The sequence below is a fragment of the Schistocerca piceifrons genome, chromosome X (assembly GCF_021461385.2).
Source record: "Schistocerca piceifrons isolate TAMUIC-IGC-003096 chromosome X, iqSchPice1.1, whole genome shotgun sequence".
NCBI lineage: Eukaryota > Metazoa > Arthropoda > Insecta > Orthoptera > Acrididae > Schistocerca > Schistocerca piceifrons.
In genome coordinates this window covers 898,389,958-898,405,617 of record NC_060149.1, presented here as the reverse complement: position 1 = coordinate 898,405,617, position 15,660 = coordinate 898,389,958, and the positions used below count along the sequence as shown (strand labels likewise).

The 15,660-nt window shown below is 37.4% G+C and overlaps 1 protein-coding gene across 1 annotated transcript in view; it reads left to right on the top strand.

Moving 5' to 3' along the window:
- LOC124721206 overlaps positions 1–14,287 on the top strand; it is a 1,098,625-nt gene extending 1,084,338 nt beyond the window's left edge. Inside the window, exons 24-25 of the mRNA XM_047246056.1 lie at positions 6,030–6,190; positions 9,957–14,287. Of these exons, the coding sequence (XP_047102012.1) occupies positions 6,030–6,190; positions 9,957–12,743 (2,948 nt within the window). The 3' untranslated portion in view covers positions 12,744–14,287. The remainder of the gene's footprint in view (positions 1–6,029; positions 6,191–9,956) is intronic.
- The last annotated feature ends 1,373 nt before the right edge of the window (positions 14,288–15,660 follow it).

The window sequence follows — 15,660 nt, the reverse complement described above, 5'->3', positions numbered from 1 at the left end:
CATTGGTATTTTTTGTGACCTCTCAAAGGCCTTTGATTATGTAAATCATGGAATTCTTTTAGATAAGCTAAATCATTATGGTTTGAGGGGGGCAGTGCACAAATGGTTTAATTCATACTTAACTGGAAGAATGCAGAAAGTTGAAATAAGTGGTTTATGTAATGTTAAAACAACAGCTGATTCCTCAAACTGGGGGGCTATCAAGTACGGGTTCCCACAGGGTTCGGTCTTAGGTCCTTTACTGTTCTTGATATACATTAATGACTTACCATTCCACATTGATGAAGATGCAAAGTTAGTTCTTTTTGCTGATGATACAAGTATAGTAATAACATCCAAAAACCAAGAACTAAGTGATGTAATTGTAAATGATGTTTTTCACAAAATTATTAAGTGGTTCTCAGCAAACGGACTCTCTTTAAATTTTGATAAAACCCAGTATATACAGTTCCGTACAGTAAATGGCACAACTCCAGTAATAAATATAGACTTTGAACAGAAGTCTGTAGCTAAGGTAGAATTTTCAAAATTTTTAGGTGTGTCCATTGATGAGAGGTTAAACTGGAAGCAACACATTGATAGTCTGCTGAATCGTCTGAGTTCAGCTATATATGCTATTAGGGTTATTGCAAATTTTCGTGATAAGAATCTCAGTAAATTAGCTTACTATGCCTGAATTCATTCACTGCTTTCGTATGGCATCATATTCTGGGGTAATTCATCGTTGAGTAGAAAAGTATTCATTGCTCAAAAATGTGTAATCAGAATAATTGCTGGAGCCCACCCACGGTCATCCTGCAGACATTTATTTAAGGATCTAGAGATCCTCACAGTAACCTCACAGTAGACATATTCACTTATGAAATTTGTTGTTAATAATCCAACCCAGTTCAAAAGTAATAGCAGTGTGCATAGGAGAAAGGATGATCTTCACTATGCAGGGGTTAAATCTGACTTTGGCACAGAAAGGGGTAAATTATGCTGCCACAAAAGCCTTTGGTCACCTACCAAACAGCATCAAAAGCCTGACAGATAGCCAACTAACATTTGAAAATAAATTAAAAGAATTTCTAGATGACAACTCCTTCTACTCATTGGCTGAATTTTTAGATATAAATTAAGGGGGAAAAAAACAACTACTTAAACATTAGTGTCATGCAATATTTTGTGTAATGTAATATCTTGTACAGACATCTTTTATTAACCTGACTGACACATTCCACATCATTACGAAGTGTCGTATTCATGATCTATGGAACAAGTATTAATCTAATCTAATCTAACATTTACTATTGTGCAAAGAGTTGAGACACAGCTATGCTAATAACTTAATATTTACTTAAATTAATGAAAAAACATGCATAGATACCACAATGCAACTGACAAGAAGTCGTCTTCACACTCTTATTCACTTTCTTCATGTTTTTACCTCTGGTTCTAAGTCTGGGATATTCTTCAAATGAGTCATCTACAACAAAAGACTGGGCATGTTTTAATTCAACCACCCCTTTTTTTCAGTTGTTGTAAATGAAGGTGCACATTCATAATATGCTTCCTAAGGTGGGAGATGAATTTATTTTGCCAAATAAACCACCCAAAGCAAGGAATTTGATGATGGCACTACATTCCAGTTTATCAATTTGAACAAAACACTTGAAAGATCTAACTGTTTTAAAAACTGTCATAAGCAAATCTGTTCTGCATCTCTAGTTGATAGTGATACTACACTCCTGGAAATGGAAAAAAGAACACATTGACACCGGTGTGTCAGACCTACCATACTTGCTCCGGACACTGCGAGAGGGCTGTACAAGCAATGATCACACGCACGGCACAGCGGACACACCAGGAACCGCGGTGTTGGCCGTCGAATGGCGCTAGCTGCGCAGCATTTGTGCACCGCCGCCGTCAGTGTCAGCCAGTTTGCCGTGGCATACGGAGCTCCATCGCAGTCTTTAACACTGGTAGCATGCCGCGACAGCGTGGACGTGAACCGTATGTGCAGTTGACGGACTTTGAGCGAGGACGTATAGTGGGCATGCGGGAGGCCGGGTGGACGTACCGCCGAATTGCTCAACACGTGGGGCGTGAGGTCTCCACAGTACATCGATGTTGTCGCCAGTGGTCGGCGGAAGGTGCACGTGCCCGTCGACCTGGGACCGGACCGCAGCGACGCACGAATGCACGCCAAGACCGTAGGATCCTACGCAGTGCCGTAGGGGACCGCACCGCCACTTCCCAGCAAATTAGGGACACTGTTGCTCCTGGGGTATCGGCGAGGACCATTCGCAACCGTCTCCATGAAGCTGGGCTACGGTCCCGCACACCGTTAGGCCGTCTTCCGCTCACGCCCCAACATCGTGCAGCCCGCCTCCGGTGGTGTCGCGACAGGCGTGAATGGAGGGACGAATGGAGACGTGTCGTCTTCAGCGATGAGAGTCGCTTCTGCCTTGGTGCCAATGATGGTCGTATGCGTGTTTGGCGCCGTGCGGGTGAGCGCCACAATCAGGACTGCATACGACCAAGGCACACAGGGCCAACACCCGGCATTATGGTGTGGGGAGCGATCTCCTACACTGGCCGTACACCACTGGTGATCGTCGAGGGGACACTGAATAGTGCACGGTACATCCAAACCGTCATCGAACCCATCGTTCTACCATTCCTAGACCGGCAAGGGAACTTGCTGTTCCAACAGGACAATGCACGTCCGCATGTATCCCGTGCCACCCAACGTGCTCTAGAAGGTGTAAGTCAACTACCCTGGCCAGCAAGATCTCCGGATCTGTCCCCCATTGAGCATGTTTGGGACTGGATGAAGCGTCGTCTCACGCGGTCTGCACGTCCAGCACGAACGCTGGTCCAACTGAGGCGCCAGGTGGAAATGGCATGGCAAGCCGTTCCACAGGACTACATCCAGCATCTCTACGATCGTCTCCATGGGAGAATAGCAGCCTGCATTGCTGCGAAAGGTGGATATACACTGTACTAGTGCCGACATTGTGCATGCTCTGTTGCCTGTGTCTATGTGCCTGTGGTTCTGTCAGTGTGATCATGTGATGTATCTGACCCCAGGAATGTGTCAATAAAGTTTCCCCTTCCTGGGACAATGAATTCACGGTGTTCTTATTTCAGTTTCCAGGAGTGTATATTATATTGCATAACAAGTACAAAGATAACAGAAATATAATTACAGTAACACCAATGTCACCCCTATACAAGGCTAAAAAAAGATTCCCTGATTTTGTCACACAAATGAAATATGTCCAAGATAATATTATTGTGCAAGAGACTGAAATATTCATTTTGACATCATTAACACAGAAAATTCACAGATCGCTACTTTGGTGAGTTTAAAGATGACTTGAAACTACAAAATTTCCATATTCAGCAACAGTTACAGCAGTATTTCAGTTATTAAAAATTATTATTATTATTATCATTTTCAAAAAGGAATGCAGTGTAATAGCATCAAGACAAATAATAATCTCTACAAAGACATCAAAGATGTAACATTAGTACAGATTCATGGACACAGTAGACTATATTATTCAACAACAATATTTCACCTCCTCCTTAACTTTCATTTCCATCTTCATCCATCACAGTGTTAAAATAAATGTACACCCCAGAAGGACTCTTTAAAATCATACTCATTGCACACATATTTGGCTCTTTCTCATGCACACTGTGAAGTTGGGTAATAGCAAACCACCTTTGCTGTGGCCTTGCCATCAGACCACTATGAGAAGCCTGTATTGCCATATTTATAGTCACTGACTACATGGCTCCACCTTCAGTATATGGATCCACCTTCCTGTATTTTGAGTTTTTCATTAATTTATCATACCATTCTATGTGTAATCACATTTCTACAACTACATGATTATTTTGCAGTTCACACTTAAGTACTTGGCAGAGGACACTTGAATATTGACCATTCCTCCTGGAACACCCCGTTATTGGGAACAACAGAGGACCTATAACACTTCCTTGGGGAACCCTAGATATTACTCCAGTTTCATTCAATGAATTCTCATCAATTACTACAAACTTTGACCTTTTCGCCAGGAAATCATGAATCCAGACACACAACTGAGCTGATACTCCATAAGCACACAATCTTATCAGAAGATGCTTGTGAGTGACCATGTCAATTTGTGCAGATCTAGAAATATGGAATACCTTGACATCCTCTGTTAATAGCACCCATTACTTCATGCAAATAAAGAACCAGTTGTGTTTCACAAGAAAGATATTTTGTGAATCCCTGCTGGCTGTGTGTCATTAGATCATTTCTATGAGATATTTCACATTATTGGAACACAGAATATATTAGAAAATCACATTGTAAATCAATGTCAATGATCTAGGTCTAAAATTCAGTGAATTGCTTCTATTTCCTTCTTGTTTTTTGTTGCGGTCCATGAATCTTTCAAGTTTTTGGGTACAGATCTTTTGTTGAGCAAGTGGCTGTATATGACTGCTAAAAATGCAGCCATTTCATCAGCATTCTTCAAAAGGTACCCATTTGTCATACTGCCTGGACTGGAAGACTTACTTTATTTGATGACTTACATTGCTTTGCTACACCAAGGGTATTTACTTCCAAATTACTCAGGTTCGCATTCATGAACTGATTTGAATTTTGGAATAGTTGTTGGACTTTCTTCAGTGAAGGGATTCTGAAAACTGTATTTAGTTGCCCCTTTTTTAGTAGTGATGTCATCAGTAACATTACCATAGCTGTCACATGGTGACAGACTCTTGCACTGATATATCTTTTATAAAGCCAGAATCTCTTTGGATTTTCTTCCAGATTTCAAGACAGAATTTTGTTGCAGAAGCTATTAAAAGCAGCTCACATTGAAGTTTGTGCTAACTTTGTCAAATCATATTACTCTGCTTCTAATTCACTGCAACAAGCAATCTTTCATCTCTAATTACTTTCAGTTATGGAAACAGAAGACAATTGGAGAATCTAGACTGAGATTTTAGGTTCAACACACAAGAAATTCACACCTGTTTGCTGTAGTTGAGACTATGTATTGTTATAAAGAAGCATAATCCAAACATACCTGTAATTTTGTATAGTACAGTCTAGCTATTCTGCAGCTCCATTGCTCATAAATCCAGCAAGGAGAGAGCACTTTTCAACTCCAAAGACACTAACACAGTAATTGAACTATAGGATATCTTCCCTTTTTTCTAAATTGTTAACAAGGATCAAGTGATTACATGTACTGATGCCATTTTTTTGATATTGTCACATTGTAACTACAATCAGGTTCAGTCCAATAGCAGGGCCTTGAAGGAAGTAGAACATTTAGTTAGCACTGATAGCACTTTTACTATCGACACCAATGTACAGATAGAAAAGAACTGCTTCCTGGATGGAGAGTGCTGCTATTTATACAACACAGAATATTCCAAAATATGCAAACATTACAAGCATAATAAATTTTGACAACCCTTCATAAATGATAAATACTAAATAACACATATTTGATGGTGATCCCACTTGAACTGGCAACCCACAACTTGTCAGCCAGCAGTGCTAACCACAACTCAACATTGTATGCAGCACAGCTCATGGCAGTATGATAAATAATTATTTCAACAGGTATAATGAGTTCAAAGGCACGATACTGCATACTTTATGCACAGCAGAGAAACAGCCATTTAATTCCCCATTCCTAATATTTCTTTCCACAACCTGTTCTTCCAGATGAACTGTGGAGACATGGCCATTTTCATGATTCATTCATTACATTACCAAAAGCATAATTCATAAATAAATCTCGCTGTCTAACTATTCTTGCTTGAAGAAACCAATCACAGCTGTCACCTCTGAGATCAACAAAGCTATTCTTTAAAAAAATTGTAGGTTTCTCCTTTAGAATGATACATACCACCCATCAGTACATCCAAACAATTATTTTTTTATCAAACTATGTAAGTCAGAGAGCAATTGCCTGAAAATATAACCTACAGTTATTGAACAGTTATTGAATTTTTATCTATTTCAGATGCTCAGCCCCACAGTACTATCAAGGACAAATCAGCCTGGCGCAAATCCAATTTGAATGTCCCAAACAGTGCTGAGGAAACAGAAGTTGATGTTAGAAGGCTCAGGCGGATGAGATCTAGAGGCAGCATTGAACCAGTGTCACAAGGAAACCCTCTACAGGTAATGTGTGATTCTCATCCATGATAGTTGTATCACTGATGCTATTTTGTGCTTAATTGTTTCAATTTATCTAGGCTGTGTTTAATCTTGATGTTAATGAATTGCACATATTAATGTAGTAACTATTTTGGCTTCCACTGGAGAATAAATCAAATTTTGTATTTTCTTTTTATCCGTGAAAAATGATGAGAACATGTTTGTTCACTATAAAATGCAAGTTAGATCCTACAAGAATTACTTATAATAGAGTTGTGGAATGTAAGCAGCACACATAATCACAAGAGTCAGTAGCAAGTCTTTGGAAACTATAGACAGGGTTAAAGTATATAATTATACTTGAAGATGCAAACTGGAACTTTTTTCAAAGTAATTGGCTAATCATTTTTACTGCAGTATCATTAAAAAAAAGCAGAAACTGAAGCACTTTATTTTGAACTACAGGCAGCAAACAATAGTTTGAATGGGATAGAAATTTCATTAATTTCTGCATGAGAAGCATCACCCTACTTTGTAATATCTTACCTCTAAGCCACGGTGAATGTTCTGCCCTTCAATAAGACTGAGTAAATTACATTTCATTGCCCATAAGAAATAGTGTAACATGCCTTGATCTGATATTTTGCTATTCAATGGCTGTTTAGCCAAATACCATTTTTACTACAGCTCCAAAACTTCATAATATGTTTTGAGCATAAAGTATGTGATTATTCCTCATACACTTGAGATATGATGCATAGCAGCTGAGGTTTGTTTTAAAAGGTGTGGAAATGTCTTTCCAATCACCTGCATTATGATTTTCATTATCTCAAAAGAACTGTTTAAAACTGTGGATATTCACACATTGTCTGATTATGTGAGGAAGTTTGAAGAAAACTATTTATTGCTGCGATAAATGTTATACTTTGGTTATCATTATTTCACATTAAAGTGTGACCTTTCTTGTAACTATAATGTTTTTTTAAGTTCATTTTAATAGCTTAATGGTACATGCTTTTCAGATGCACTTCATTCCAAAACTGTCCCATCACTGGTAGTTTTGTAACACAATCCTAAGTGAATTTCTTCAATGAAACAGCTTGAGAATTCAGAAATAATATGCTCATTATTTTTGTACACATTATAAGATTGAATAGAATAATTTTCAGTGATTAATTCAGTCTGTTTGGAGAGTGTGTTATGTCATCTACTGACACAAATCAGCCTTTTTTCAATGAGGTGCACAGTTCTTTGATATATTAAAAATCAAAATGGTAAAACATTTTAGTGAAGTATTTAAGTTGTATTTAATACATATGGACAGAGCTCAAGAATGACACAAGGCACAACAGCTAGTCAGCTGGCTCCCATTGTACATAAAGGTTCATAGCAGCCATTATGCTTGGTGCCATCTGATGGGAATGATGTAGACTATACTAGGGAGGGTCTTTGCAATTTGCTACCATGTATCTTCTGATTTTTCAACTATTTTAAGCTGAATAAAGCAATTTGTATATTTGCTTCTTGGGTTGTGCCCCATACAACTTTACCAGCTAGTATTATGTCTCTTCAGCCCATTTTTTGTGCACTGTGAGTTTTTTACATGCCAGATCTCGAAAACGATTATAATATTGAAAAATGAGGGGTAAATCAGACCAGTTGACTGTATTATCCTTCTAGAGATGACATTTCAGATAGCAGAAAAAAACTTTTTCTTGCCTGATAGTGATTAGCATGTTGCATATGTACTTTATTCAGAAATAAGTAATGTGGTCAAAAGAAAAGAAAGTAGCTTACTACAGTTTCTTGTGTAGTATGTGGCAACAACTGTCAAGAAACTTGCAGCTCTCATTCTTGACCCAAGCATGTTTTAACCAAAAAAGTGCTGCCCACAAAGAAAATAAATCATAGTTGGCAGATGTATGCAAGGTGCGACGCAAGACTAGTAAGAACTAGACGAAAAAAGTGTGTCATGCAGAAAAATCCTGGTGTCATTCCATTGGCAGTGTTTCTACTTACATGCCTGAATGTTTAAAATAAATCAAATTACATATAGGAACAATTTCTAGGAAGGATTTTTTTTATCTGAGAAACTTGACTCAGTAAACATTTTTCTCTTTATAACATATTGTCATGTTCTTGTGAATATAAAGACCAAATCTGGCCATTTAAGAGACCACTTCATTCAAATTTATTTCATTCAGTTTAAAAAATCTGCATTCTGATAATGAGAACAATAGCCTACTTTCAATGTTTTCTTGTATGTTCATTGAATCAAACTTCTGTTCTATCTGTACTTTTTCTTAGATCTTTCCCATTTTTTAGCCTTAGACTACTTACATCAGTTTTTCATTGACACAATAATTCCATCCATTTGATGTTAACAAAGCTTACATTTATGTGAAGACTTTTACAAGTGATAAATTATGGATATGAATCATTTCCTTTCTATATGAAAGATGATGCATGCAGCCTAGTTCCACAGTGTCATATTACTTGTTAGTACATTACAACAAAGGTATCATACACCTGACTGTGATGACTCGTGGTGGTTCATTCTGAGTGTCAGTTGCTACAGAGTTAGGCCTACCAATGTCTTCCCCGACATTTCACCAGTGTCTGCTGGTAAGGGAGTGTTCAGCTATCTATCTTCAATATACAATTAATGCCAAACCAGATACCACCAGATGTAAATGCACTTGACAGTCATGTTGGACTATAGTGATGATTGATATTGTATGAGACATTACAGTAATAAATGCTGTTTCTAAGAGAGTGTTAGATGGTATAGTGCTGGAGGAACACTGGTTGCGCCATTGTGTATCATGTCTGGTCCCACTTGCTGTTACTTGTTGGTGATCTGAACAATGACTATTACATTAAGGAAATTTTAGAGCTGCAGGCAGTGCTGCTTAACTCTTTCCTGGAGCTGTATTCCAGCAAGTTATTATCTATTCACAAGCTATAAAGTATGCTGAAGTTTTGTGTGCACAACAAATACTGCTTCTTTCCTTGCCTACCAAGACACATTACAAATCACTTACTGAACACATCTACGATTTCACTGATCTGTTACTCATTCCTGTCAGGTAGTAGCTTATCCTACCAAATATATACCCAAGATAAAAACTATCTAGAACATCTCTCCCCAGAAACAGGTGCAAATCCTATAATTTGATAATGTGACCTGTCGAGGTTCATATCACAGCCCATCAAAGCTTTGGAAAATATTGAATTTGGGTGTACTGCTTTATTAATTTGCACATTTCATCATTTCTTTTTTTGACTGTAGGTCATATGTGTACTAAATTTTATTCATTACCAATGAATCATATAACAAGTAGTAGCAGTTAAGACACTCGACTGAAATTCAGGAAGAGTGAGACTCTGATCACCCATCTGCCCAACCTGATTTAGATTTTTCAGGTTTCCCTAATTACTTTAGAGAAATGGCACACTATTTCACTCAGCATTCTCAAATTGGATTTTCTTCTGCCTCATCATCCAACTGATTAGGGTTCTGTTTCAAATGGCCTTGATGTCAACAGGATATGAACTTCAGTCTTCCTCCCTTATAACCGATGAGTCCTTCAAGGTGTTGCAGTATTCACAGATGGTGATTTCCTTTCTTTTATTTAAATATGCATTTCCTTCCTTATTTCTGCTAATTCTTTTAAGACTTTACTGTTTTCAGAAATCTTGATGCAGTATTGAGACATGTTTAATAAGAGTTACGGATAGGATTCTTTTTAAATATGCAATCCCTCTGAATTAAATATTTTTGTTACAGGCAATTAAAGAAGAAGACAAACGAAAAGGAATCATTGGAAATCTTGGGCAAGAGGCAGCACAAGATAAACTGACCTTGTACATTCGAAGACCAAGTGATGTAAATGATCCATCTGAAGAAATCACAAGTCCTACTCCAGAGGTTACTCTGCGCCATCCACGTAGAAATACTACAGAGCCTACTGAAGCTCTGCCAGGGAGCCAGCCAAATAGTCCACTTATGACACGTTCACAGCTAATTCAAAAGTACAGGCATTCAATGGATGTTCCTGGAGATTTCCTTAAGACCATTGTGAGTGAAAAACCAGACACCAAAACTGACGACGAACAGATACTTCCACCAACTGTGCCAAGGCGTCTACGAAAAACCCGAGAGGATGCATGTGTTGCTGACAAGGTTGAAATTGATTCTGATAATATTGAAACTCCTCCTGCTATACGAAGAAATTATGCAAGCAGAACAGTGCATTCAGAGCCTAGTGATTCAGTAGACACCACTGCAAGACAGTCTCCAGTTTCTCCAACTTCAGATGATCATCAGTTCCACAGACTATCGAGGCATTTAACAACAAACTCGGATACACCATGCAGGAGAATTGCTGTGGAAGACAGAGATACCCTGAACAAAAGAATAGAGAAATACAGAGGAGACAGGGTTACAGAAAATGCAGCCACAAAGGAAACACATTTGACTGGAAACAGAAAAGCAGAATGTGCAGATGAGGAAGAAATATTGGGAGATGGTCAGTTTGATAGGTTTTCTTTGACTCGTAGGACAAGAAGATACAAAAAGAATCAAGATACAAGTGACAAAGAAGCGGGAAGCACAAATGGGGAAGACACAAATACTGCCAGAAGACTTGATGGTGCTGCTCAAGAAATTGTACCAGAAAAGCAAATCATCAAACCAAATACTCTTCGTGTACAATCATATTCCCTTAAGAGTTCCATTCCCACACAGGATGACAAAGAGAGCAGATTAAAGAAGTGGCAGGAGAATCTGAAACAGAGAGCTACCAGAGATGAGGGCAAAGTAGCAGAAGAAGCACTGGCAGATATTACAACTGTTAGTGATGAGCTTCAAAATCTTGACAGGCTACAGCCAGAGAAACAAAATTTTCATTACAAGACTACAACAGACAATCATGGTATAAAGTCAAGAACAGAAGAAGGTAGTAGTAGAAGTTCTGAAATTTCAGTAAATGGTGCTAGTACAGAGACAAGGCTGCGTCCCAGAACTGGATTATCTGCAAACAGAGAGAGAATTCGAAGCATGATTGAACCGAGACAAGTAGAAGAAGCACTGAAACTTACTCGTGGCTCATCTGAATTTTCAGATAAAAGGGAACTTGATCCGAGGAGAAGTTTTGTTTCAAAGTCAAGAAAAGATATTGAAAAATATGCATCTGTTGGCGAAAGAGAACCAAAAGTTGAAGCACTTTCATTTTCAGAGAAAGGTACAACAGATGGAGAAATGCTTGCAGCATCTCCTCAAAATTCTCGTCAAAAAAGTGATTTCATACCTGAAATAAGAATCAATGCATCAGGTCCAGGTCATCTCAAATCTGGTATTAATCGCACTGAGCATGAAATGAATGATGAAGGCTTTGAGGAAACACAAAGTTTAATTTCAGAAACTCCAAGCCACGGAACTTCTTCTGGTTGTAATTATGACCCTGACATTACTGACTCACCACGATCCCTATCAGGTGGTTGTCAAAGCAGCAGGATTAGAACCCGGCCAGCACATGTAATAAGAGCCGACAGCAGTGGTAGTGCTGATACGAGCAGTAGCACCAATGCTGCTCAGACACAGGTTTCAGATCTACCTGCTGATCACTCAGCATCACATCATGAATTATCATATTCTAAAGTACCAGGAAGATTTAATTCAAGTAAAACTGACACAGACACTGGAGCAGTTAAAAGTAGAGGCACAAGGCATTCGGATCTTAGCAGACATCCTGTTGGTAGAAGTAGTTCATTAAGAAGCAAACATTCAAATGTTAAAAATTCTGACCAAGAAGGTCGAAGAAGTATCATACCTCTGAGGTCTAATAACCTGATTAAGAGTGATTCACAATCCAGTGTTGCAAAGCCATTGCAGAAAAGGCGTACTGTTGAACGGTCAAATTCAAGAACAAGTCTTCGCAGTTCGAGAAGCTCTTTAAACAGTTCTACCTCAGTGAACACTGTAAAAAATGCCCCTCAGTTATCAAAGTCTTCTAGTCGTTCAAGTGTCAGTGGGGGTACAACAAAATCAAGTGGTGATTTATCAGGTTACACTACGGCCATCAAAGCACTGACGACAAAGCTTGGAAAAGAATCAGGTGAAATGAACAGTACTTCAAAGTATACCCCCAGTAAATTTGGATACCATGGCTCAGCCAGCAGGACAACTCCAAAGAAACCACTGACACAGGTGCAGCTCAAATCAGCTTCAGGTCAACACAAGTCAGTACCAGCAAGTAGGAGCTCAAGCAGTGGTAGTAGCATTGGTCCTACAATTCGAAGGCCTCGTGTTACTTCAGGAGTGAGTACGAGTTTCAAGGAAAATGTAGGTACTCCGAGGCCTGCATCAAGTTCTTCAGTCCCTGCTAGTCGCAGTTCGAGTAGTGGAAGCAGTGTCGGACCTCCCACTGGACGGCTGAGAGCTACTGCTGGAGTCAGCCACCGTGGCTCCAATTTTATGCGTCCCACTGCTGCCAGTGCTGCTAAGGACTCAGTAGCTAATGCATCAGATATTTCAACTGCCAAACTACGATCCAGTTCCAAGTTACTAAAATGAACTAATAATTTCTGTGAATTGTGTGTGAACATATTATCTTCAGGCATAAGACATTAATATTTATTCTGTGGGTGGCGTTCCCACATGTATTTACAGCAATTAAGAAAAATGAATAATTCAAAACACAGCCTCCAAAGAAATGGTAGACTTGTAGAATAAAAGATACTTGAAAGACTGCATAAAGTGCTTTAGTTCATGTAGTTATTATTCAGAGATACTGTAACTGAATGGTTTCTCGTTTTGTATCTAACAAAGTGTACCATTCTGAATATTTTTGAATCAGTTTTGTGGGACAATCTGAATTGTTCAGATCCTGTTTAGACATTATATAAAATGTGCCTTAACACTAAAAAAGTTGAGATTATTTGCTTGTGAAATAATAATGTCAATGTGTTTGTAATACCTCTTTATACATTTTAAAGTTAACATTACAATGAAATGGAATTTATTTTTAACCATACTAAACTCAAAAATAACTGAGAAAAACCTTGTTTCAATTACTAAACAACATTTTTACACAGTAAGCTTGCCAAACATAATGACACTTTGAAGCAAATAATGAGATGTTTCTAGTCAGTCCCTCAGTACATTAAAAACCACTGCTATCATTTTAAATGTTGCTATAGTACCTGTACATGGATTATATTTTGTTATACATATGTCTCTAAATTGATATGTCAGTAGGCTCAAATGGCAGGCTTGCTGTTTTATGGTGAGAACTGTTACACATTTTGTTTTTTGGTTTTCAATACAGAACTCTCTTTGCTGTTCTGTTTTTTAAAGTAGTTACTACAAAATGTGTATTAAACTGATTATATTTAGCAACATACACAACTGTATAAAATCCGTAGATACCTGTGTTATATCAGCAAATCAGATATTTTATCTATTAAAACCATTCCTGTAATAAATGTGCAGATATTCATTAAAGGAAATGTAGCTTGTGGTGTTGATTTATGGGCACACTTCTACATAAGTTCTTCATTAACAGAAACAAATATTATGATGTGTTCTTCAGAACTGAAGAAAGATAAAAATCAGATTGTTTTTTATGGAAGAACTGAATGGTGGTGATCAAAAGATAAAGTGAGATGTGTACAACCTATATTTCCAAATTCATGTAATATGTTTGGCAATGAAATTGTTATTGATCCACCGACTGATAAGTTGGCTATTAATGTTTCACAAAATCACATGAAAACTTTATTTATGTGGTACTGTTCCTATAAAAAAGAACTTTTTTCATTTTTTTCTGGTGAATGATAGCTTGAGACCTTTTTTTACATTGAATTTCAGTGACAAAGAATTTTTTACTCTCAAGGTTTGTATGAACAGGCATTTATAAGAAAGTAACTTTAAGTCATATGAATTACCCCTTTCATATTCAGAGAACAAACAAATTATTTATGATTCTGGTAACTTCCTTAGTACCTGCAGGGTGTATATGACATTAACAATGTGTGACAGTCTGCCAAAATGATAATTCAAATGTATGTATTTGTCATATGCACACATTTCTTAATAAACAATGTTACATCAAATAATATACTCACTCAAATGTCTTTGTTAAAGACCATACAGTTATGAACTGGTATACTACTGGATTTTTTAGCTGTAAGCGAACCTACTCATTGCAGCCTTGCCCACATGATACTCATTAACTGCAGTTTCACAAGAGATGCACCATTTACTTACAATTAAGAATTTGAGAACCATTTATTAGATTTCAGAGAGAGAGAGAGAGAGAGAGAGAGAGAGAGAGAGAGAGAGAGAGTGTGTGTGTGGGGGGGGGGGGGGTTATTATTGTATCTATAAATATAATAATAAAATATGATTGCAACAATGATTCATTTATGTTCCATACTGGGAACCTTACCAAGGGCAAATCAGCACAGCCAGCTTCCCATTCATTTACACATCATGTTACACAGATCTCACCAAAAAGTAAAGCAATTAGGAATGTACAGCAAGCCAAGGTATACATTAACAAAATGAATCAATTGTTAGAAACTAATTCTGTTTTCTGTTTCAACAATTTATTTGATAATAAACAACTCCTACAACTACTTGAGCTTACATAGATTAAAATAAATATAACAGAACTAATGGAAACGTTGCTACTTTGAATATAGTTGTTGATTCCTCAGTTAAAATCGTTAACCACTGATAATACAGCTTGTTGAGTGACTACATATTTGTGTTGACATTTATCAAAGGATAACAGTAATCCACAGTCTGTTTATAATGAGTATTGTTACTAGTTGTACTGTTCACTCGAATTTTAGTTTTGAATTTAAAAAAATTAGTGTTTTGCAGAAGGACAAACAAAAAAGATATATATTAATTTAATTTTTAACTTGCAGAGAATGTCAATTTATTTGTTTATAGCTCCCAACAATTCTGTTGAAGACCTTTTCGGAGGAACGTAGCACCCCACTCCAAACTATATACAATGAGACAAAGTCTTGTATTGCATTTGTGTGAATCACAGTGCACCTGGAACTGGTTTGTATCATCAGGAACAAACACCAGTAAGAATTAAATATATTGCAAAGTGAACATAATAACACCAAGACTCTTGGTGAAGCATCTACACAGCGTACATTTATCTTCTTTATGAACTTATTTATTTATTTAGCTCCAATTTTATCACATTCTTGACACAGCACTTATCAAAATACAAGATAGAACTTTACCTACTTACTTTCATGTACACAATATAGGCACATATAAATTCCCATATCATATTTAGACTGACACCTTTCTTATCAACATACCTCAATTCATTATAGTCAAATAAACAATGTTCCACTTACTGTAGTATAAGTAAATAGAATTTCATGTACAATCAAACGGGGATACTTTGAACAATGTTTTCAATTTAAATGTGGTATCAGAACATACATAAACATTTTCA